The sequence below is a fragment of the Convolutriloba macropyga genome, chromosome 6, assembly GCF_964194025.1.
Source record: "Convolutriloba macropyga chromosome 6, txConMacr16.3, whole genome shotgun sequence".
NCBI classification, from domain to species: domain Eukaryota; kingdom Metazoa; phylum Xenacoelomorpha; order Acoela; family Convolutidae; genus Convolutriloba; species Convolutriloba macropyga.
In genome coordinates this window covers 18,020,056-18,046,355 of record NC_134473.1, presented here as the reverse complement: position 1 = coordinate 18,046,355, position 26,300 = coordinate 18,020,056, and the positions used below count along the sequence as shown (strand labels likewise).

Here is a 26,300-nt window from a genome sequence, read left to right as displayed (position 1 = left end):
GACTGTTGAGCTACTGATTCTGCCCACCCGGCTGTTCTTTCGTGACTTCGTTTTGATCCAACACTTTCTATCTCATCTACCACTGATCCAGATACTCTTGAGCTTCCTTTGGTCAGCTCAAGTTTCATATCTCTTTCTTCTTCTGCCTCAGCTTTCTTTCTTTCGTTTTCAAGTGTTCGCTCATGCTGTCGAAGACGCAGTTCATCTTCTTGTAGTTGCATCTTCAGACGTAACTCTTGTTCTTGTTGTTGTTGTTGCTGTAACTCTTGTTCTCGCCGCTGTTGTTGTTGTTGTTGCTGCTGTGAGCGTAACTCTTCTTGCTGGCGACGAAGTTCCATTTCTTCACGCTCCTGCTCTAACTCCAACTGGCGCTCTCGCAGTCGTTGCTCTTTTTCTTTCTTTGCTTTCAGGTTTTCGAGCTCCATTTCTTCGATTTGTCGCCTCTTTGATGATCGTGAGTTGGCGATACTGTGTTGTTTTCGGCTTCCATGTGTGGCAGAATGCTTGGAAGAGACCTCCGCGTTCTCTTCAGCGTTTTCTATTGCTCCTTTTCCTGTATCAATTACAGTTTCATCGTTTGTGTCTTTGTCACCAGTCGATGTAGTTGACACTAACGATGTTTGGTTTCCACAATCCTTGCTGAGCCTGTACTGTTTGATCAGGTCCTGATAGTGACTCCTAGCTTTACTGAAATTCGCAAACCCATGGGGACAACTTTCTGTCTTTAATATTTGAATAGCTTCTGCGCAAATTTCGTCTCGCTTTGAATAACTGTTCAGCCTGATCGCACCATATCTTTTTTAGGAGTCGCTTAAATTTTCTGATTTCAATTTCTTTTCGAGTTCTACCAATTCGTTCTCGCTTGGAACAGAATCTTCCAATATATTGTACCATCGCAATATGTCTTTCCGGTAGTCAACAACTACTGTGCGACAATCTTCAATATCTTGGAGATCTGGTATTTTGTCAACTACCAGTCGCAAAACTTTACTCTTTTCTTCTAACATACGCTTGGTGTCATTGTCAAAGCTTTCAAAATACTTTGGTTTTAATAGTAACTTTTGTTATTGTTGGTTGTCTTCCAAGTTGTCGTACGTCTCGAAGAAACGTCGATAAGCACCTTCGGTCGTCATTGTTTTGTTTTGTGTCAGGTAGCCTTCTAGCTCGTTGAGGTGTCTAGAGAAGGACTTGAGTAGTTCAGTGTGCTCTTTCTCTAACGTCTTGAGTTGACCACTCGCCTTCCAATCAGCTGTCTTCCAGTGTCTGCTGGGACTTTTGCTGGCCATCGTTGCTGGTTGTGTTTTGCTCCACCAGGTTGAATCGAAGATTTGTTGCTGTTCGTGACACTGCTGTTATTGTTGTCCGGGTCGGCGGATCAAATGTTGCGGCTGCTCAAAAATCTCAGCGGAACCGATATATCACAGCCTGGTATTCGAGTTTTACGCCGGCCTGGTTCTTCACTGGGTTCGATTGACTAACGATCTCGCAGAAATAATTAGTCGCTCGGACGTATTTAAAGGACTGTAACTTTAATTTTGTTGATTGAAGTTAAGAAAATCCTAAATGATAATCTATGTTCAATCTCGTGCTGAAGTTCGTAAGGCTTCAGCCAGTAGTTAGTATTGTTGCAAACTCCTCGTCAAGTAAGCTCAACTAACTTAGAACTTGCAAGATCTTAAGATCTAGCAAAACTTAGCAAAAAAGACTAATGTTGTTAAGAATCTAATTTTAGTCTATCTGAGAGCCAACTGCTCTTGGTAATAGTTTCTAATGGTTCTAAATACAATACCGTTTGACTAATAAAACAATTGGGTTGAAGTAAATAATCAAATATTTATCATTTAAAACATCATTGGCACTTGTCTCTGATTGGTTTATCAAGAAAATGATTTAGGTCATTGTTTACATAGTAAAAGTCAAATTACTGCAATATTTACTTTTGTTGAAATAAGCACAGATGAATATTACGCGGCTTTGAATGCCTCGAATATACGGTATTTCACCTTTAATGGTCATCTAAAGTATCATAAAATAAACAACTTAAGAAAATTAATAATAAATAACAAAAAATGGAAAAATGCCAATTTTGCACCATATAAGTGCTAATAGACACACTTGTGGGTCTGATGCAATAACGTTCGTTGGGTCCATGAGTAGCTTAGAGGTAACCCTAACCGTCTGCCATAACCTAGGGTTGCTCGGGTTTTGCCTTCCCAAAATCGGGGGGGGTGGGGGTGTGGACAAATTTTCGGTCCCACTTGAAAATTTTTCAGTTTTGACCTTTTTTGTGTTTTGACAAACTTCATTTTTTTCAGTTTCAAAAGTTATTTCTTGCTGTCTGATGGCTTTTGTAGCTCATTTGAAGTGTCGCCAACATCCATAGAGTTATTATAATTAGTTTCCGTGACGTATGTAAGTGACTTCCCGGCTTGGAGTTCAAGGACTCCATATCAAGTTTCGTAAACGATTGTCAGCGTTTTCCGAGAAAAAGAGCTTTCAGAACTTTCAATTAATCCAGTATTGACCGATAACAACGGCAACCAAAATTTTGGAAGAAAAAGTTGTTATGCTTAAGATGAATAAATAATCAATGGATAATAATAGTGGCTTTTGAATAAAATGGTACATCGGATCAGAAAACTACACCTCGATTAGGCAAAAGAGGGTCAGTCCTTTTAAATAAAAGACAGTCCTTAAAGCTTTCTAAGAAAAAAAATCCATTTTTTACATTCTGAAACTATTTTCAACCAAGAGAATGAGGTTTTGCAGACAGGAATACGGCTATCTTCACATTTTAAAACGATTTTTTTCCGAAAATCACCCTTCAAAGAAACAAATAAATAGTTATTTCTCAATTCTTTGTTGAAACAATAAAAAATTATCAGAGTACCAGAGAGTTCTGTATCGGAGATTCAAGTCTTAAAAATTTAGAGTAAATTTGAACAATAAATTTCAACTAGGCATAACATTGAAAAAACACGTAGAGGATTTTCTGCTAACATATTGGTTTGATGTTTAATTCCAGTTTAAAATGAAAAAATTCCTGAAACTCATTTGGTAGCGGAGAGTTCTTCATTATACGAGCATAAACGTAAATTTTTATTTCCATTTTAACAACTATGTTTCGTATTTGCTGAGCTAAAGGCCAGCTTACCATACAATGACATTAGAAACACAATTCAGCATTGATAGAAACTTTAAGGTTTCGATTATAGAAAATAAAGATCAATATTTGTTATAAAGGCTTTAATAAAATGTTTTAGTTTGCCTGAAAGTTAAAACTTAACAGCAGTTTAAGAAGTTAAAATTTAACCGCAGTTTAAGATTGCTGGCATACTTCACTATTAAAACTTCAGGGTTTCAGGTTTAGAAAACACACATCAAAATTTATTCTGTTCATCTGAAAGCTAAAAAGTTATATTTAAACAGCAGTTTATGATTGATAGTGTAGACAATGCATAAAAGTCTAGTAAAAATAGCAAAAAGTTAGTAAGCAATTCCAGCAAACTAACCAGCAACTTCAATGTTACAGTGAACGTGTTTCTTGATTTTTTAAATAACAGCTAGCCGATAGTAGCCTATTTAGCATTAATGCCAAAATAAATTTCCACGAGGCATAGAATTTTTCACGCATCTGAATTTTGTAAATGAACTTTTCATCTTGTCATGGTAAAAATTGATTTGATCAAAATTTTATTTTTCTGAGATCATTGAATTGAATGTCTACGTTTGAGCACCAATTTTACTCATGACTTTTAATCAGGGAGAGGGAAATGATTATTTTTTACACAATTCGATGTTATCCACGAGAGTTTTGGTCAGTTATTATTGTTTCAACATTTTCCCAAAATGGGTATTATAGGAACATATATGGGAGGCGAGCTTTCTTTTACTTCAGTCAATTTTTCATTTTTGGTATACGCAATTGTAGAGAAAAATTATTTTGTAGCTCTGAGAGGCTACTGTTGATTTGAAGAAAATGAAAATTTATTCCAAATTGAAAGAGAAAAGAAAGGTGGGGCGGAGATGATATTAAATTATTTAATTTTATTTGCAAGAAAAATTATCATTAAATTATATAACAATGAAGATATTATCTAATACAAATCTGCTTGAAAACAAAAACATATTGCTTCAAAATATAAATAACGAAAAAATAACAGTTTTTTTACCCTTCGCGAACTCTTTCTAGAATTCACATTTTTTATTGTTCGATAGATATTTTAATCAACCAAAACTACAGAACCGTATAGAGCATGGAAATTGAAACCTAAACAGACTATTCGTTTTGATACAGTTTTTAAAAAGAAGAAAAGAAACTTTTAAATTTACTTTCTATTTAATGAATTTTTACAACTATTTTTGCCCAATAATTAGTTCCTCTAAATTCATTCACCGAAATCTAAATTTTAATAGACAAATGGAATAGACACTGTTGACAACAAAATTACAAAAATCAATTTTTCTCGAGGAAAAACACAAACAAAACTGGAAAACTTTGTGTGTCTCTTTAGTTGTCTCTGACCTCCCGACAAACCATTTTGGGTCCAAAATTTGGCTTTCTTACGTTCTTCCACTTTTCCATTAGCCGTTTTTTATTACAAAAACAATCGACAATACATGTGGTCAAATATGTTCAAGTTAAATCAAAATGAGGGTAGTGATTTCTTTCAATTTTCACTTTGTTTCATGAAAGTTTTAATCAAGTTTGCTCCCAAAAATTTGCTTCAATTTGAGTTTTGCTAAATTGATAGTCTAATCACCCTTTGCCTCTCAGAAACCTTGCCTCTCAGAGCTTTGCCTCTCAGAACAAAAAATGACATTTTGAGACGTTTGTTGGAACGTTCTGCGTTAAACAGAGTCTCGCACGAGCCATTTTGTGTTATTTTGTCTACAGTTATCATTCTTATAATGTTGAGCCAATGATTGAGTCCTCAATTTGTCCTTCATTCAAGAGATCAATTGTAGCTCAATTTTTTTGTCAATGAAGGTATGGATATTTGTAGAGTTGCTAATTGTTCCGACCCCTCTTGAGGGGGGAGGAACTATATACTCAACTGGGTTTTTTTTTTTGTTCAGTCAATTTTGGCCGAGCGATATATTCATCGTAGAGAGTTGAGACTGGTATCATTAGAAAGCTTGTCCAGCGTAGAAAATGGAATTAAAAAGATTTTTTTGATTTTCGTTTTTGACAGGGAGATGTCGAGGTTTAAACTTTCGAGAAAATAGAGTGAATTCCGTTGATTTCATTCACCTTTTTTCGGAATTTTTGACTAAAATTTCGCCCCTTTTGTAAAAATTTAAAAAAAAATTCATGAAAATGTTGTTAATTTTATGTTTAAAGACAAAATACATTGTCGGCTATTTTCATTGAATTTTTTTGTCACGAATTCCGGCTAAAAATTTCACAAAATTCAGACTCTTTCATCAAAAACAGCACGAAATAAGTTTCTTTAGTCCGCTCTGATTAAATTTGCAGGTAGTGCACACCCAAACACGACTAACACAATCTCTGTCGACTGAAGTGGGGGCTAAATCCACTTCAACTTCCGTTGAGAGTGCTCTGTAAAAAAACTTTGCCGTTTTTTGTTAATTTTATTCGTTGATTATCAAAAACGCAGCATTTACTTTTGACTTTTTAACAAACAAAATATCTCTATCAATGACATTCCAAAAAAATATTTTCCTAATGGACAATCAACATTAGCAGGACTAATTCTGTACCAATCTTGGACCGTTACAATCCAAAAATAATTCGGATTGTCATCAGTTTTTTTTTATAAAAAAATACGATCTTTTTTATATTAATCAAAAAACAGAACATTTCAAATCAAAGCTCACTAGTGATGGGACCTATTGCTTCCCAAATTGCTCAAAATTAATTCATTTAGATGATTGAAAGCTTATGGTCGTTTTGGTTTTAAAATAATTGAATTTTAAATTAAAAATGGCTTATTGAACTTTGCCTCCATATTTCTCTTACTTTGGTCAACTTGTAGCTTAGTGTCGACAATCAAAGAGCGCTCCTTCTTTCTGCTGAATTCAGATTTAGACTTTATTGTGGTTTTACGCCTTAAGTTATGGTTTTCAGGCTTTGGTACTACTAGATTTCACAACTTTTTTTTAATTTTTAGGTATTTGCCCATTTTTCTTCTTTTCCAATTTTGTCAAATTATCACGTTATTGTCAGTTCATATATCACATTTTTTGCGTTCAAAATAACAAACAATTGATAATATTTAAATCCTTAAAGATATAGATTGTTGTTCTTTGCCGCTTCGACAATACTTTCTTGAAGAATTTAATTGAATTTTTTAATTTTGTCTTTAACTGTCGTTTTTACTTTGTCTTTTTAGTCGCATTTAATTTCCTGTAAAATGACCCGGTTTCGTGGGTTTTTCCTGGAACAGTAGATGAACAGACGTTCTGATATTAGAAGATAGATAATGGCTTTCATGACTTTGAAAACAATTGTTTTCCAAAGTGAAAAAAAAACATTTCAACTTCGCAATTTTGTTCCTTCCATTGTCTGTTTGTTACCTGATCTGGTTAAATAAAGGTTTACGATGACATTAGTTTTGTCAAAAGGGATTGGTGTCGCAAAATCTAATGTTTTAAGAGAATTCGTTATGACTTTTACTGGCTTCCACACGGGTTTTTCACAAAAAAAAGTAAATGAATTTTTGATTTTTGTCATATTTGACGTTCTTTTTGTAGACGCAAGACGTATTCTGGATAATTGCAGGTCTCAGGGGTTTCCTATGGAAGAATGGAGAAACCTAGTCAATTTTTTCATTTTGTAATTTATGGCTTTCATGTTTTTGGAAATAATTTTCTTTCGAAAGAAACCAATTATTACATAATTTTGCATATTTTGTCTAATTATTGCTTATTTTCATTATTGAGCGGCCAGATAATACAGTATTGGTGTTTGACGAAGGTGCTATTGAACATATTTTGGGGGCCAAAGTATGGCTTTACGGCTTCCAATGCATTTTATGGCAAGTTTTATTTGATTTTAAGTTTGTTGTCTATTTGTTGTTCTTTTTGTAGCAGCATAAAAAATTGATTACCAAGAGTTCTTAATTGCCTTCTAAGGAAGTATTGTTGACTGTAAACCTATGGGTTATTTTAGTTGATTCCTAGTGGTTTTCATTACTTTGAAATTAATTTAAAAAAAAAATTCAGCGAATTTTCTAACTTTAAAGTTTCTGTTCTTTTTTGTCTAATTGTTACCAAGCTTCATTATGAACTGGTGAACAACCATTTTTTTCTGGTGAATTACAAGTTACTTTGTTTATTTTCAGTTTTATTTGACGCTGTTTTGACTTTGTTATTAAGTTTTGTTTTTTAAAACGGACATAAATTTTTTGATGTAATTAATGCTTGTTGTTGTTGTTGTTTGATCTTGCCGTTCGTCTTCGCTCGCTTTCTTAAAATGCATCATTATAATCTATTGCATCATTTTTTACTCCACTGAGTTATTTGCTTTGGATGCTATCAGAAAAACTTCTGTTCCTCATTTGGCAGACAATTAGGCCAAAATTGTGGATGAGCGGGGTCGGAACCTTATGTGCAATCGCACATCACCGAGCCGCCTTGTTTTATAATAAGGACAAACGGTGTTATTTAATTACCAATAAATGTGTTTTACAATCTACGTCCTTTAACTATGTTTCTGATTTCTTTATATAGTTCAATTTTTTTCAAAATGTTCCCAATAGATATGAAACAAGCTACTTAATGAATGTAAATTAGCCATTTACAGTTAAGTATAGATTTCAGGAGGCAATCAAATAGGTCAACAGGCCTGACAAAGTGATGTCTGTTGAAAGAAAGTTGATCATCGTGTTTGTGATCTAGGGTCACTAACCTCAATTTGTTAAACTATGAGTTTTTATCGCCAACACTTTATTCAAAGACTTTCAAAATAAGTATATGCTTTCTCATTTGATCCAGAGTTTAACATAATTTTGCTCTGAAAAATGTGGCACGTATTATCATGCGACCAGTTAGACTTCAGTGTACTAGAAAATATGGTGCTTTATTACTGACGTCACTAAACACCATATGGTGCTACAACGGAGAAATTATTATTCAACGCGCAATATCGACTTCACTTATATGTAACTTGCAATTGTACAAAATATTTAAACTCATTTTAATTCTGCTATTAACTCCTTCTATACCATAAATATACAAAAAAATAAACGTTCATTTTAATAAAATTTATCAACAATGAGTGGCATTAAATTCTCTAAAAAATTAAAAGCCTCAATTTCGGACATTTGCGATATTAGAATGAACCCAATTTCAGAACCCGAAGCTTGGGCTATTTTGTACCAGGGTGTGAAACAATTACGTAACAGTTTCCTCAACGGTGACCTTTTCAAGGGTCACAATTTAGCATTAGCTTTTATCATTACCCCGGACACTTTGAACTTAGAGGTCAACGGCACCGTGTCCTTCCAGGAAACATTGAAAAGATCAGTTTACGCAGCGTCTCACTTTTTGGCTCCGGAGATTTTGATTGGACAAAAACCGACATTGATGCAACATGTAGAGGCAGCTTACGTGTTCTCGCTCGGAGCAGTTGTGTTTTGGGCGCTAACATTTCAAGGAATTGTTTCCTTTTCTTACAAAGGTGAAACACCCCCTTTCTCAGAATGCCAATCAGATGGAATTCAATTTCCGACACTAAGAACTTCTGGTATTAACAAAGGATTTTTCATAAGCGTGTTTTTTGAAGTTTAGCTAAATTAATAATGTAATTTTAATGGTTATCGTAGTTCATATTATAATAAGAGGTATGATTATCACTTAAAATAGCGTTATTAAAGTAGCTATCTTGAAGGAATCTTACAAAATGGACACCTATCTTGCAAGATTCTTGCATATCCAACGGTTTTCTTTCAACATCGTGCAAGAATCTTGCAAGATCTTTCGAGGTGGTATGTAATCTTACAAAACTCTTACAAGATCTTGCAAGGCAGTCGTCGGATAAGCATAATTTGGCAAGATACGCGTTGATCTTGTAAGATTCTTGCAATATAGCTACTTTCTTAGTGCCATTTTAAGACTAGTTTAAGCAATGAATAACATGATTGGTTATAAGGCACGCATTACAGTTTCTTCATATGAGAAAAAAAAATTTTGCAAACGGAAAAGGAAACAACATTTCATAATTGAAGAACTGCGAAGCAAGGATGAATTGTCAACAAAGTTGAAGACAGTGTTAGCCAAAATGATTCAGAAAGTTCCAGTCGTGAGAGCTACGTTTGATGAAATATTTGATGCCACAACAGTTCAAGTAGCTTCATCAGGTACTTTGATTTTTACAAATTGTTGAGAGTGACTAAAAATTAAAAAAAAATTTTAATCGAGTTTTAATCCAGCTTCGGCAAATAGATCCAGGTTCGGCGAAGCGATCAACTTCAAAAGGCGTGTTATTATTAAGTGTCATTGAAAATTTACTGTTACCCCATTATTTTTTTAAAAAAATAAGGGAATATATGGCTGGGTGTAGGTGTCAGCGAAAGTAAGCAGAAAATATTGCGAAAAATCCGCTGAGTGTGCGAAAATTATGTTTCAAATGTGCCCAATGTGTTGACAATTTAGTTCTAAGTGCTTAATGTGACTAATAACAATAATAATAGATTAAGCACTTGGCAATGCATTTGTTTAGGAGTTTTGAGCATATTTTTCACGCGAGTTCAGCACTTCCAAAATTCATGGATTCAGTGATTTCAGCACATTTCTTAGATTATATGTTTCTTAAATTATCACCAAATCATTTGCTGATAATATTGCGTTGTCAATGGTATCAATAATCTGTCAGACAGCAATTTTACAACGAGAAAAAAATAGTCGAAGACGGTTAACATACACTATAGTAACAAGAAGCTACGTACGCATAAAAGTTTTTAAAAAAGCGCCAAAAGCCTCAATTGTAACAATTATTTTGAATTCAAAACAGTTCTCCATTAAAACCTCATTACTTTAAGCTTTTAAAAATTCTAGTAGATTGTTTGCTTGCATAGTTTCCATACGTGCTACTACGGACATCTGCGTAAACATTGATCCAGATTTGCAACAGATCTTCTTCTAAATATTACCAAAATTGTCTGTTTTGCAATCAATCCATCCTCGTGCATGAATTTCCAATTGGACTACGATCGGGACTATGTTCTAGTCACCTCAGTACATCCCATTCAGTTTCCGTAGTTGCGGACAATCTTTTTACTATTCTCAGGTGTTTTATCTTGTTAAAAAATAATGTACTTTATGCACATTTTTTTTCGTAAATCCTGAAAATGTGCTAACGCCTGAAAACGTTTTGCCTGCTTGGGCATCCAATAAATAATTTCAATCCATTTGATTGTATTTCAGTTCAAAATGCAAGTAGTCGTATATCCGAAATCGATTTTTTGTCTTTTTTGTCACAAAAACTTGCTCGCTCTATTCAAAGTATTACGATTTTGTCGTTTGAGATGGATCGAACCAAGGTGTTTTTTGCAATAGGTCTCGATTTAAAGCTGAGTTGGTATTACGTATTTCTTCTGTGAAAGCATAAGATATCGAATCACAATGGCTAGGCAATTTTAAGAGAACAAAACACTTTAACCATCTTTTCTGTGCAAGGGGAGATAACTAGAAGGAAATCTCGTTTAAAACTTCAAAATTGCACCTTTTCTTCACGCTATAGCGCTAATTAAACTTTCTGATCAAAAATCGATTTCAAGGAGCTCAAATCGTACTCTACTTAGTTTTTTTGGTATCATAGTGTATATCTAAGCGTCCTTTGATTTACGGATTTTAGAATTGATTATAAAATTCAACAAGATGAGATCTAATTTTACATACGGACTCACTTTACTGATCCTCCTTGTTCTCTGAAAATGCTACCATTAATATTGACAAATCTGTTTTTTTCAAAATCTCAGGTTTTTTCGTTTCGTTCATATTTACAGTAGTGGTTGGGAAAATTTGAGCAACAGTATAGAAAGTTATGAAAGGCGAATATAAACTAGGTTGTCAGTCCAACAATTATGATCATAGAAATGGCTAATTCAGATGCACAATATCAGGTTTCATTTAAAAACTAATAATTAAAACAAATGTGATTAGGATCAAACCCCCCGGATGTTTTAATAACAAAAATGGCCAAATACCTCTTCGGAGAGTCGAGTGATAAACCCACGACAAAACCCCCCTACATACCCGAACTCCTCAAATCTACAATGCCTCGACCTTCGGACTATGCGAGTCAGCCTGTGCCAATTCAGAACTCTGCCTTTCAAGCTGTAATGCCCAAAATATTGCATCCTTATGTTGGAAAACCGATTGAAAATTTTCATCAACATGAAAAAATTTTTGTTCAAAATCAACCCACATCCACAGTAACTCCCTTACAAAGTTTCGTGCCAAAAAGTGTTGAGAATAGGAGAAAGCCCACATTCAGACTCGAACCTACTCCCGAGGTGCGTCGCGTGCAAGATCCAATTATTCAACAATTGGAAACCGTTTTATTCCCACAGAAAAGACAAGAACCCGAAAACTTCGAAGCCAATAGGCCTTTATCAGATAATTTGAATCACAAGCAGTCGAGTGCAAAGATTGATGCGAAACTAAATGATCAACCCAACCGCAAGTTTTCCAGAAGTAGAAAAATTTCCAAGTCTATGCAATTTCCTTCAATCGACAAACCCGAACTGAATGAAAATTTATCCAAATCAACTTCAACATCCGATTTGAGCAAACCTTTTGAAAACCAAGCCCACTTTGCAATACAAACTGATCAAATGGAAAACCCATTCAGGACTTCGATGCCAGGACTGGAATTAGCAAAATTGGACGCGTATCCAGAACCCACGCAACAAACATTTAAACTGGGACCCGAATTTCTATTTTGGAACGCACAAAAACCAGAGCCAATAAATATTCCCTTTCAGAACGATCTGTTCGAAAGCTCTCCCGTAAGTTCCGATTCTAAAAGAAATGTTTTGATACATTTAAACAATGGGCAAAAATTGATAGTAGCGTGCACGTTGAAATCCACAATTCAAGATATATTTGATGCAATTGTAGCCCACTTGAATTTAATTGAGCATTCGTTTTTCGGGTTAACTTATGCCTTAGAGGAGGAATATTTCTTTTTGGAATTCCCGGAACAACTTAGTGATGTCGCGCCTGATATGTGGCGACACGGTATGTCATCAACTTTTACTTTATACTTCCAAGTTAAATTTTACTCCTCCGATATAAATCATTTAAAAGATCCATTAACACGCCATTATTTTTATTTACAACTTCGCAAAGATCTGCTCGACGACAAATACGACTGCTCCGAGGACTTGGCTTTGATTCTCGGTTCCTTGGCATTGCAAGCCGAATATGGTGACGTCACACAAGATCTTACCAAATATGGTAATAGTTACTTCAAATGCGAACATTACGTAGCCGAGAGCGTTATTGCTTACCTCGGCCTTGAACATGTTCAAGCGACTCTCAGCGCATTACATAATGCCAACTCGGGTTTAAGTGCAGTTGAAGCCGAAGGAAGGATGATTATGCAATGCTGTAAAATCGGCGACTATGGTAGACATTTTTACAGGCTTCTCGGAACCGACGACTCTGGTAGGAATTTTCCAGTTCATCTCGGGATTTCCACAGTCGGAATTGACTATTGGCAACTGGATGACGACGATGAGCTATTTCGTGAACAAACTTATTCTTTAAGCTGGTCTGATGTCAAAAGTGTCTCATTAATGAAACGAAGTTTTATTGTTGAAACTTACAACGAGGAATTTCCCAGCTGGGAATATATCGTTGAGTCCAACCGAAAGGGAAAATATCTATTACAACTTTGCTCGAGTCACTATAAGTTTCAAGACGCCATTGCGCGATATTCCGAAAATGAAAACTCATCTGAGCGAAACATTGAACAGTTAACGGATCAAAATGGATCCGACATGCTCAACCAAAATCTGAGCGTTTTCGCTGACCAACCACAGGGAAGCAAAGAAACTGAAAAATTGATCAAATTTGTAGAAATTAAGTTAGAACCAGGTGAAAAAATTGGATTTATTGTCGGGAAATATGCGCGAATAGCTCAAATAAAAGAAACTTTTGCAAACTCTCAAAATTGTTCACTTTTACCTGGCGATAAAATAATAGCAATTGACGGTCAAAATGTTGAAATTTATCAAGAAGACCACCTAAACCGTTACTTGCAGAACGTACAAGGCAATGTAAATTTGATAATATCTCGTGAAAAAGATACCAGAGGCTTCGAAAGCCTCAACCCACGATCTAGCTGGACGCCTAGCAGGCCCGAAAGCTCAAGGTCAGATAGGTCACCTGCTCAAAGTGATTTTGGGAATTTCGACCGCCAAAAGTTGAGCATTCCAGGAAGCCAGCTTGACTCTTATGCTGAGTCGGAACTGTCAGTGGGTGACGAGTCATTGTCCAAATTTGGAAGACGACCAGCTAGCGCCGAAAGTCAAAGAAGTCCAGCCGGAATGGGATATCTAGATAGTTCACAATTGAATAATGTCCAGAGGTCCGGTCTGGTGAGCCCGAATATGTCGATGACAGCTAGACCACAACAAGCAACGCCCACAAAGCAAAAGCAGTTAGTAATTCAGGACCCAATTGCCCTCACCTTTGAAAAGACATCTAAAACTGCAATTTACAAACTTATAATTGGTTTTCCAATTTGTTGTAAATTGTTAATCAATCATGAACACGCCCATCCAGACTATAATCAGTCATAATCAGGCCCATCCAGACAATAATCAGCCATGATCAGACTTATCCAGACTATAATCAGTCATGATCAGGCCCATCCAGACAATAATCAGCCATGATCAGACTCATTTAGACTATAATCAGTCGTAATCAAGCCCATCCAGACAATAATCAGCCAAGATCAGACTTATCCAGACTATAATCAGTCATGATCAGGCACATCCAGACAATAATCAGCCATGATCAGACTCACCCAGACAGTAAACAGCCATGATCAGACTCATCCAGATAAAAATCAGCCATGATCAGACTCATCCAGATGATAATCAGTCATGATCAGGCCCATCCAGACAACAATCAGCCATAATCAGACTCAGCCAGACAATAAACAGCCATGATCAGGTCCATCCAGAAAATAAACAGCCATGATCAGACTCATTCAGATGATAATCAGTCATGATCAGGCCCATCCAGACAATAATCAGCCATGATCAGACTCACCCAGACAATAAACAGCCATGATCAGGCCCATCCAGACAATAATCAGCCATGATCAGACTCAACCAGGCAATAAACAGCCATGATCAGACTCATCCAGATGATAATCAGCCATGATCAGACTCATCCAGATGATAATCAGTCATGATCTGGCCCATCCAGACAATAATCAGCCATGATCAGACTAACCCAGACAATAAACAGCCATGATCAGACTCATCCAGATAATAATCAGCCATGATCAGACTCATCCAGATGATAATCAGTCATGATCTGGCCCATCCAGGCAATAATCAGCTTTGATCAGATTTTAGCTCGTTTTACATACCTTGGATTCTTGATTATCTTACTAATACCGGCATTTCCTTATTTTCCTGTTAGGAAAAGTGATTTCACATTCTTTTCTCAAATTTCCTACGAGATCTTTCGATCACTTGTGTTTTCTAAGTTTCCTGAGAAGAAGTTTATCTTGCTCTCTTCTCCTAATGGGATCCTTATTTAAAAAACTAGACTAAGTTGTTTCATAATGGGAGCCATGTTTCGACTCACATTAAACACTTAGCATGAAAAAACGGTTTCGTAAAGTAAATCTGGTAAACGAATCAATTTCCGTTGAATTTTCTTTCACCCACTGACAATTTAGCATAGACATAAGGACACATACAGGGCGTTATCAACTAAATGCTTTTCACTGAAACTTATTTTTGGCAAGCAATTACATTTGCAATAAATGATATTAATTTTGCAGGAAGAATGGGAAGTTCCGCTATGTTGTCAAAAAAAATGAACAATAATATACACCCGATCCCCCTCTTCGCTGGGAAAAACGGAGAGTGCAATATAAATTGACATTGCTGGCGAAGGAGAATATAACCCTAGAAACTCTACTTGGACCAAAACCCGAGATGGTGGATCTCCCGTTGGAGCCTATATATGAGGAAACAATCATTGGTTCATCTGCTCAATCAGAAAGAGAGAGAAATGCTCGTCACGCCCAGCAAAAGATAAATTGGCAAAACAAGTGCCAACGTCTAATCGAAATCGGCACAATGTGTGGAGACAAGCCATGGCCTCTCTCGGATCGAAAAACAGTGTCCCTGCTCTACTTGAGCATCGGGGTGGAAGGACGTCGGATCCTAAACTGTAAGAACCCGCACATCCTGATCGATACAATATCCACTGCAGAATTCTGGAAGATCGTGGAAGACGCACTCATCCGTCCCCGAATTATCATCTTCGACCGACACGTTTTTCTCATAACAAAACAACTTCGGGGAGAAACAGTAGTACATTTCTATGGTAAGCTAAAAAGAATTAGCAGAAATAGTGACTTTGAGAATAAGGAGGAAACTCTGATGCGTGATCTATTCATCACTAACTTGATTGATCCGGAGATTCAAAAAGAACTCCTCAAACAGACGGTAGAGCTGCGGCAGGCACTAGAGTTGTCTATCAATATGAAACTCGGGATGCGAAACCAGCATCAAATTCAAAAACATAACAAGACACTCATCCCGGCCAGCGTGAACGCAATTCACCTTCCGAGCAACCCCCGATCAGCAAATTGGTCCTTCCCGAATAATTTCCAGAAACTAAACAGTACACCACATCTTTATTGCTCAAATTGTTGTGGAAATTGGCTTCCTAACCATCGCCATAAATGCATCGCCAAGGGAAAAATTTGCAATAAATGCGGGTTAATGAATCACTTCGCCAAAGTTTGTAGAAAAGAAAAGATTGCAAAACCCCAAAATTCAAAGAAGCGAACAGTGAACACAGTAGATGAGGAACCTCACCCAGAGGATTCAGTAAATTTTCTTCGGACAACCAAATTGTACGAGTCGGACTACAACAGTGGGGAAGATAATACAGTTGCATTAATTGAAAATGACATAGCAAAGATCGGGCCTCTCAATATGCCTATCGAAATTGGTAACATCCTAAATACTCCTCTCGTGAACTCCGGGAGTGCATGCAGTACTCTTAATCGATCACTCGCGATGCAAGTAGTGAAAAGTAGTCTACATGCTGTCTGGATTCACGAGGAGGTTAGTCCACAACTTAGAACATTCTCCAACGAACTGATTCATAGCGAAGGCAAAATACAGACTCCCATTACGGGCAACGGATGGACATCGATTTCGGCAATTTTCTACGTCGTTGCGGACGGTTTGAAATCTATCATCTGTAGAGATCTGTTCGATCATCTGGGTCTAGCGGTATCTTCTTCAGTACAAGGTAACCAGGTCAACAACATTTTTGCATAGTGAGAGTTCAAAGAACATATTGCTTAAAGTTTTCCTAACTTGTTTTTTGCGGATCGGAAGATAAAAAAATCATTTGGCTAAATCTAATTTTGTTGAAGACTTTCAATCTAGACATCAAAAAGGTAGACGCATACCAATAAATCTTCAAGATAAAGTCAACATGAATCTCAAAAAATTCTTAGACGAAAAACACATAATAAAACTTTCTAGTTGCCCTGAAACTTTTTATATCTCCCATTGTGATAGAAAGATCAATCAATTAAATTGACTCTAGACTCCAAAAGACTAAATAAAGCTGTTCTCAAAAAAAATAAATATCAAGTGCCTAATGTTGATACGCTCCTCGAATCTATTTTTCAACAGATTAGTGCCCCTGCACCGCAGGACACAATATATTTTCCACTTTGGATTTGAAATACGCGTACAGCCAATTAAATCTAGGTCCTAACACAAAAAATTACTGTAATTTCAATATAATAAGCGGAGACATGACTGGTACATACAGATTTCAAACTGGATTTGATGGTCTAACTGATATGCCGGCGGAATTTCAAAAAGCCATGGATTATATTCTCATTGGTTTAAAAAATACTTATTGTTTTGTTGATGATATTCTGATTGTAAGTAAAGGATCAGAGGCAGAACATAAAAAGTACGTTTTGAAATGTCTTAAACGTTTAGATGACGAAAATCTTAGGATCAACTTTCCAAAATGTCACTTCTCAAAACTTGGATTTGATTGGCTCGGGTATCAAAGTTCACAATCAAGTATCTCACCTATCGAGAGCAAGACCTCCGCTATTTTGTCTCTCGAAACCCCAGAGACATTGAAGAAACTCCGTTCTTTTCTGGGCTCAGTACACTACATCAGCAAATTTATAACATATTTAGCCCAAATTAGCCATCCACTCCGACCTCTACTAAGAAATTCATCTAAATTTATTTGGACTGATGTACATGAATTTTTTTTTATTGAAATAAAGAACCGCATCGCAAACGCCACGGAAAATAGCCACTATGACCCGCAACTCGAAACGCGCGTGAAATGTGACGCCTCCCGTTCCGGTCTCGGAGCCGCTCTTGAATATTAACGGTTGACGGGTGGAAACCAATTGCATTTACGTCCCGATTCATAAATTCGTGTGAAGAGCGTTATAGTGTTAAAGAACTTGTACTTCTTGGAGTCGTTTGGTCTATCGAATATTGTAAGAATTTTCTCTGCGGCAAACATTTTACAGTTATTACAGATCACAGAGCTCTTCTTTCTATATGACAAGAGAGTCGATCCAATAAATCATACAACAGCCATTTGACCCGCTGGATTGATAGGCTACTTCTTTTTCAATTTGATATTGAACATTTGCCTGGTGCAAAGATGGGACTAGTTGACTACATCTCCCGGCAGCCAAATCAAAAGGCAAAAAAGGTTTCTGCTTATGATGAAGAATTAATTGTGGCAAAGTTAAAACTTATCTCTGCATCAGTTAATTCCCTCAATTTAAAATCTAAAGAATCTTGTGTTCAATAATCCAAGCACATGATCCCGCACATCAGATCACACCTAAATTTGAGACTACAATTAATGCGATAAATTTAATTAGCACACATGCAAAGCGCGTACACAAGCATGATTCTTACTTATCACCCACGCCACGAAATCACTTTGCAAATACTAGTGGTAATTTCAACAATTTAAAATATGCATATCTGGCGTCGCAAATACCAATTAACAATTCACTTGCTAAGCAAAATACAACTCATTATAAACAATCCTTCCAAAATCAGAATGAATTATCTCTCGCAAAGCCCGAAACTCATTTCACTAATTCTAAATTCCCGCCGATTTGGAGAATTTCCACAAATATCTCTAGAAGTCACCACCCAAAAATAGAACCAATGTTTTTTGCCTTGAGTCATCTTAAAAATCAGTCGCCTATTCCTAAATCAAATAATCCTCTTAACTTCAAACACACCTTGAAATTAAACTATATCAACAGACATAAAAACAGCATGCCTTCTAAAAAGCGTATCACTAGAGTTTGGTTCACAGACGCCTCTCGAACTGCGAATCAACCCTCTACGCCTCCAACTACATCTCGCCCCGCAGTTCAACTATCTAATTCTCCGAGTAACACTCGCGCCGCAAGTTCCACTCAAATAATAACACCAACACCTCCAGCCCTATCTTCCAACGCCAGTACCCCTCTTACGCCTAGTCCACAGATCCCTACATTTGACCATATTATAAATAAGATCTTTAGTAAGTCTCTTATTGCATCTCTCACAAGCAGGGACGCAGTTGTAAAAGAGATACGGGATTGTAAAATTACAAATAATGAAAGTCGTCTAAAAGCCGTCAACCCGTACATACATTCGTATTGGAGGGTCCTGCATGTCCGCTCCGGCTGTGTGTGTGTGTAGATGAAAAGGTCACAATCCCGAACGTTCTTCGAGAGGCGTTGATTGATGATATTCACGTAAGCCACCCAGGTACATTGGGTATGATTTGTACGGCAACGCACTGCTGGTGGCCCTACATGAATCGGGAGCTTATTGCTAAAGCAACAGAATGTTGTTACAGTGATCGGTAAGAACCTTAAATCTGTTATTTCTGCTATGCAATTTCGACCGCATGTGCCGTGTGTTTTACCAAATCAAGAAATTCAAATTGATTTTGGAGGTCCAATTTTTGATAACAAGTATAACGAGATTTATTTCTTAGCTGCTATTGATCGTTTTTCCAAATACCCCACTGCATGTATATATAACAAAGCTAATGGATCGAATGTTTAAAACTTTTAAAGTTTTTGGATATTGGTATTGAAAATCATGGAATTCCTTGATCTATTCGATTGGATCAAGCGAAATGTTTGGCTGGTCATCAAGTAAAGAATTTCTGTAGCAAAAACAATATCGATGTTATTGAAGCTCCGTTTATTATCATCGTGCTTTTGGTTTGGTAGAAAGACTCATTCAAATGATTAAAAGTAGACTAGCATGTATCAAAGAAGAAAAATCGACTAATAACGCATTTCATATAAAGCAACAAAGACCTCGCCTTTCGAAGCACAATTCGGCAGAAAAAATAATATCCCGCTGAGCGTGATATCGACTAAGCCTAAATTATTAAATCTCTCATATGAGAATTTTGTAAACCACTATTTAGATGAAGACACAGTCATGCCAGAGGAAATCCTTCTAGATAAGAAGTAGATTTACGGCTATCGAAGTGACATAGAGGTTAAAGCAGGAATGACTCGGGCTTTGCAGGAGGCGCAGAACAAAGAACGAGAGAGCACGGACGGGGAATCACGCTTTCTTCAAACAGGAGTCTGCCGACCACTTCCATTCCAAGAACGGGCTGTCGAACTTAAATTGGCCAGGAAAATACACGGCAAGCGGCGTTCGAAGAAAAATTTAGAAAGCGTATAAGAGTTTCTTCCTCCTGGATTGCAAATTCTGATAGTTGACCCCACTACATCCACTATTAAAGAGCCTGGCCAATCCATTGTCACAGTGCGAAACAGAGACATCGCAAAATTTGGAACTCTGCAGGAGAGACAGACTCCATTGAAAGTGTATGCGGACCGTCGATGGCCAAGAATAGGCAAAAAATTGTTGGAGGAACAGATCCAAAGCCACATCAAACAGTTCACAGGGAAAATCAAAGGGGAACAAGATATGAAACATCGCAATCGCGTCCCGGGCAGCAAGTCTCATCTACGAAATCAAATTTTTCACGCGCGATGCGAGGGCGAATCCCTAGGGTTCACAATTTCCTCGCTCTTCGGAATCAACAACAAGTTGAAATGGCTATTTCCCAGTGCCAGCAACCAAATTCTCCTCAGCCTACATCTTTTTCAGCACTAGCAAACGCAATTCCACAGGCTAAAAGACCTTCGGACAGAAACCGTCGTAGCCCCTCTTACTATGGTTTTAAGAATTCGTCGTCAGAGACGACAATTGCAGCCCCATCTAAACGTCCACGCAGAGCGGGGGACGTAGAGAATTTTCAGCCTCCACCTGCGTCAGTTATCGAAAGTGTTCAACACTCTGCCGAACAACAGCCGAAAGAAACAAACATCTCGCCGACAATCGGAGAGGTCTGGCCACCCGCCCCGCAAGTTCTCTCAATCCTTGATCAATACACCCCGACGTTGGTGCGATTTATGACTATTTTTGAAGCCGAAAATCAAGAAAAAATTGATGAATGACTTTCAAACCAAAAAGTTTCAATCTACATAAACTGCATAAACTGCGAAATTAAAAACTCTTATTCTAATATTATTTTAATTTCAGCTATGATAACCAGTGCATATATTGTTATTATTTATATAACTGGGGACCAATTATTAATTAGTAAGTATTGTTTATTTTTTATACATACGAAAAATTTTCTCATACCGCAATTTTTCTTTGTCGCAACAAGGGGTATGTGGTACCCAAGGATATCATTTTCCCTTTATTTATTTGATGCAGTAATATTTCATACGATGCATTTAAGTCAGTTCAATTTCATTTGCCATTGATTACCACTTTATGTTTATTCAGTTCTTGACTTAAGTTGTTCATCTTCATCCTATCTTGGTTTCCCGCCTCGTGATCAGACCTGTCTGATCACATCTCTTCAGTTGCTTACAAGCACTTGAGTTTCATAATTTCATTCTCATTAATTCAAGTTCAGTTGCAAATATCTCTTTGTATCTCGCACCGCAAGTACACGAAATAATTTCACCTTTAGATCACGCGCCCCGAATTGAACTTTTGAAGGAAATAAGCTAACCCGCTCTGCAAATGATCGACGAATCTAAATAGTGTACGACAGAGGGTATAAATAAATATGCACTCTCTAAGCTGAGGGGGGCACAAACAGAAAAGATCACAAGTTTTGAAAATTACAAGGCATATAATTAAGTTAGCCTTGAAACTTTGAAAATTTCAGAGAGTAAAGCAAAGAAAAATGACGAGTTCACTTTAAATCTAATACACCAAACCAATCAAAAACCAATTTGTTTTTGAAAAACGCGATAAAAAGTTGTAACTTATCAATGGGCAAAACGATTAAAAATTTGTTCTCTTGTCATCTAAAATTAGTGCGTCTGAGTAACACTTAAGAAACTACTTTTGCAATTACGAATATAAAAGAGTTGTTTCGCAAAAGCACGACAATGGTAGTTAAATGCAGTTCCCCAATTGTCTAGGACAATAAAATTTTTAATTTTTGAAGTTTTCCAACCTTTTACCATTTAGTTTTTGTAACGTGAATTATTTCATTGCTAATCATCATTGCTAATTGTTTCATTGATAATTGTTGCTAATCTTTTTTTTCATTGCTAGTCATTGCTAATCTTATTGGCTCTGAAAAGAATTTAGGATATTACAATTTTCGAGTAAGTTACCGTCATATACCATTTTTCACAAGGCAGAGACTTTTTTAGGCAAAAGCTGTAAAGCTAATTGAAAATAGTGAGAGATTGACAGCTTCACGGTACAAAAAGCATATTGAGCTAAAGCAATTTTTATAAAGTATTTTATCTTATTCGCGTTTTTTATTAATTCCACTGGAAAAAAGTTTGAATCAATTATTGTAGACGTGTCGCTCTGTTAAGGCAAAAATTTTTGCTTAATAATTTTTGCGTTTTTGCTCTGGGACGTTCTTTGACTTCTCAAGTGACTTTTTCACGCTGCACTTTTTCATTTTGAGTGATTTCAATTAATCTCATTCCAAAATGAAATTTGTTGCTAATATAAATCCGATTGTTATCAATTACATCGCAAAGCTATTGTAGCTCAGAAGCTAAGATGTTTGACTGCTATCCAGGAGGTCTCTGGTTGCAACCCTATGAACTACGAGTTTCTACAAGCATAAATTTTCTAAGCTACACCCCTGAATTAATTGGCCACAGCTTGTCTTTCGGGAGCAATTCATCCGACGTTAGTTGGTTCTTGTCATTTTTGAGTACTTTTCATAATTTATGGCAAATTACTTCAATTAACTGAATCTGCCGTCAACTTTTCATAGTTGATGTCGAAGTACCTTTAAAACAATATGTCTATTAGAGAATCGATAAACTTTTACGGTTACATGACAAATTAACCAATGCAATTATACCAAATGCCATTATAACCAATGTACGTTGATGTTTTTGTTCAATATTCCGACCACAAATTAACAGTTGCTATTACACGTATCTTTTAACCACCATTTTTACATCGTTGTTCTATTAAAAAGTTTCAAAAAGATTAATGAAAACCATTCAGTTAAACAAAATCAAGTGCTCTAATACAAGAATGTTAAGTAACAAGAAATGGCCGTATCTAAGTTAATCGTAATCAACAATTTTTTTTAATCCTTAAAAATTAATTTACTAGTTGAGGCCCTAAGTTTATGAAAAGAGTTACAAACTCCTGGTGGCGGGGGTTAAATTTTGATTTCAACTGCATAGAGGAAAACACTTAGCTAAAAGCACGGCATTTATTATTCATGGCTTCAAATCATTCGCTTTTGTAGGTCTGACCATTTTCTGTGCATACTTCTGAGTTTTTTGAAGGTAGTTTTTTTTCATAAACTTAAACAGGTCGAGCAAACTCTTTCCACGAGTATACAAAAATCGATGTATTTTTTCTATTTTTTCTTCACAAAAACGCATTATACCGAGGATTGTCTTTTCATACCTAATATAACCCTGGTCGAAAATAATTAAAAATTCACAAAAAATATAAAAAAAATTTATAAATATTTCCAAAGAGATGTATTCTTTTCTACAAAATTTTACAAACAAATTTTGCATTAATTTGTAAAAATTTGTAAACGCTTGCCTTATTTCAGCAACATTTTGCAAAGAAACGTTGCTTTAATTGACAATTAACTTGGATTACATAACGGTGATCATCAATAAACTAAATAGTATAACTCCACATTAATAAGGCTCTCGTTCGCTGCAAGCGTTTCAAGCATTTGCAAATACTTCCATTAAGTTACAACATGTTTACAAAGATATTCAAGATTTACAAGATTTACAAATTAATGCAAACAGGAGCAATTTTTAAAAAAACACGTTAGAAACCCTAAAAAATAAATTTGTATTCAGTACGATTAAAACAACAACAAATGTTAACAATCTATTATTTGTTTTTAGCGCCGTACCGAACGGATGCCAGGGGGCATTTTGCCTTTTAGGGTCTCGTGTAGCCCAGGTCGAGGTGTGCGTTAATGATCAGACAATTAAAAACGCACAGGGGGGGGGGGGTAAAGCGCGTTTTTGATTACATGGACGAGCAACATAATAAAGTCGTCCTGTTATAGGATGAGTTTAAAACGGATTGGAAGGTTGAGAAATGTTACGGTTTCTGGCTTGAGAAAGGTACAAATTTTATCAATGAAAACGTTATGTTATCGGAACACAAAACGTATGATTGACTATTTTGCAGGGACTACGTGCTTTGTCAATTTTAACAGACTTATGACAATTGTGTTTTGTGGTACTTGCTACCTAATAAATGTTCAAAATTAATCGCTTAACAGAAAGTTTCACCGCTTCTATGTACTAAAGTCTGACTGAAAAAAATTATAAACGAGCAGAAATTTTTAAACGCGGTAAAAACGAGCCAAAAATTTTTAAAACGAGGTAAAAACGAGCAAAGAGTTTTAAAACGAGGTAAAAACGAGCACAATTTCTAAAAACGAGCTAAAGTCTGTTCATGGCTGACTATGGTCTGGATGGGTCTAATCATGGCAACAATAAAAACGAGTCAAAAACGAGCACGTATGAAAAACGAGCTAAAGTCTGATCATGGCAGATTATCGTCTGGATGGGTCTGATCATGACCAAGTTTAGTCTGGATGGGTCTGATCATTAACGCACACCTCGACCTGGGAGGGTCACTGTTCGATTAATATTTGAAACTCTCATTTGCAAAAGACTTGAGTTCAATAGACTCAACTTTAAACTTGGTCGAATTCGTCTATTTTAGTTGTATTTCATTGACACACACACATTATTTTATTACAACGGAATATTTTTGTCAATATTGAAGTGACTTTAGGGATTCGGGCAACTGGACAATGATGACTGATGATCGAGAGATGCCCAGAGCTCTTTCTACTGCCATGTTGGCACTTCCAGTCGCAGCACCACGTACAAAGCCATCTCCTCTCAATGTGAAGTAGAATGGGAAAAGAACAATTCGAATAGCGACCAAAATTAAATATCATTATTTAAAAAAATTAACGATTATGAAATGCTTTTCTTCCGAATTTTACATAGACTGAAGCAGAAAAACATACACCTTCATTTGTCCAAGAGTCAGTTTAGGATAGCAATTTATGAACAATTTTTTTTTCGAGATTACGAACCCTTCTTTCAGCACTTTTTTTTGCTGCTCAGAATGTTTATCTAAATTAAGTTCTCGCCAACTGAAGCGACCATCTAATGTAAACATGACATGAAAATTTTTGTTTTCACCAAACGTTTGAACGTTGGACTTATGGTTGACCCACAAGTAAAGAAATCCTGCTCTAATTTGTTGAAAATTTGATATATTCTTATGCAATTTGGCGTCGAGGAGTTTATCGTTTTTGATATAAGGAATGCGCTAAAATGCGTTACGTTTAGAAATCATTGACTCAAAAGCACAATAAATTGCTAAATCAAACGCACTCCATTTATGGGAATGTTTCCAGTTTATTAGGAAGGCGCTCAATACTTTGGAAATCAATTTTTGAAAAAAAAAATTGAAGAAAGATTTGAATTTTCCTCAATGTTTCAGGAATTGGATGTTAAGGCATACAAACTTGAGAGTAAGTTGTAATCGTAAGATGGAGCTTGAAATAATAGCTCAATATAAGAGATCCTTATAAGACTCTCGCAGTGTGGACCATATGGCTCAGTGGAGAACATATGATTGCAATCCATTCAAAGATTGTGGGGTCCCAACCCATAAAGGTCCCAAACTTTGCTCTCACTAGCAATCTCTTTGATCAACATTAGGAGCAAACAGTTGGTCTAATATTAAAAACAACCAACTTTTGAACAAAATACGCTCTAACTTTTTGCACAACGCTTACTATTGTTGAAAAAAGAATTTTTAAATTTATATGACACGGAAATACGCTCTACAAATGAACACATTTTTTTTTCTGAAAAATGCCAATTTTAGAAACAAAAGAGCAGACGTTCTTTGATTATTGAAATAGAAGGAACAATTTAGCTTATTTCAAAGTAGCATCTTTTAGCCACCTTTTTCTTATGCACTTCTGCGTTTTTAGAGCGTTTTTCATGCTCCTAGAAATGAACAATTTTTTTTCTGAAAATTACCACGCATTCAAAATAATACGCCTCTATTAAGAATACGCGTACCAAAATTGACGTACAAAAACATTGATTTTAGTTTGAATTGATGTAAAACATCCGCTGAAAAAAATGAATAAAAATGGCCGAATAAAAATGCTGATCTTAAAATTGGAACATATTTTATATATAGATGCGTTTAATTAACAAAAATTAGCGCGTTTTAAACAATTCTAACATAAAATCTGCTACTTCATTGAATTCTAAAATGATGCTCTGAAGAGCTGGATATTCCACCAGGGCAATGTTTCTCAAAATATGATTTAGGTGCAAAATTTAGCCTTTCAGTTTCAATAACAAAATAAAAAATTTCACAACTGGATGATATATATTGTCGATATAGGAAAGTTTTAAAAAATTAGAAGAGAAAGTTACTAAGTAAACGCCCAAAACAAAACTAAACAATTTTTTTTTATTTTTTGCTCTTGGTGTCTTT

The 26,300-nt window shown here is 36.0% G+C and overlaps 1 protein-coding gene across 1 annotated transcript; it reads left to right on the top strand.

Annotated features, from left to right (window-relative positions):
- The first annotated feature begins 9,191 nt into the window (after positions 1–9,191).
- On the top strand, positions 9,192–24,759 carry LOC142340830 (uncharacterized). Its single transcript, XM_075391567.1, has 3 exons — positions 9,192–9,323; positions 11,128–13,633; positions 24,561–24,759. Exons 1-3 carry the CDS (start codon positions 9,245–9,247, stop codon positions 24,682–24,684), a joined length of 2,709 nt encoding a protein of 902 aa, XP_075247682.1. The 5' UTR covers positions 9,192–9,244; the 3' UTR covers positions 24,685–24,759.
- Positions 24,760–26,300: the final 1,541 nt, after the last annotated feature.

Coding starts and splice junctions, on each gene's coding strand:
- LOC142340830 (XM_075391567.1), top strand. CDS start 9,245: ATGATTCAGAAAGTTCCAGTCGTGAGAGCTACGTTTGATGAAATATTT. Junction 9,324..11,127: donor AGTTCAAGTAGCTTCATCAG/GTACTTTGATTT, acceptor AAATGTGATTAG/GATCAAACCCCCCGGATGTT. Junction 13,634..24,560: donor ACGCCCACAAAGCAAAAGCA/GTTAGTAATTCA, acceptor AAGTGACTTTAG/GGATTCGGGCAACTGGACAA.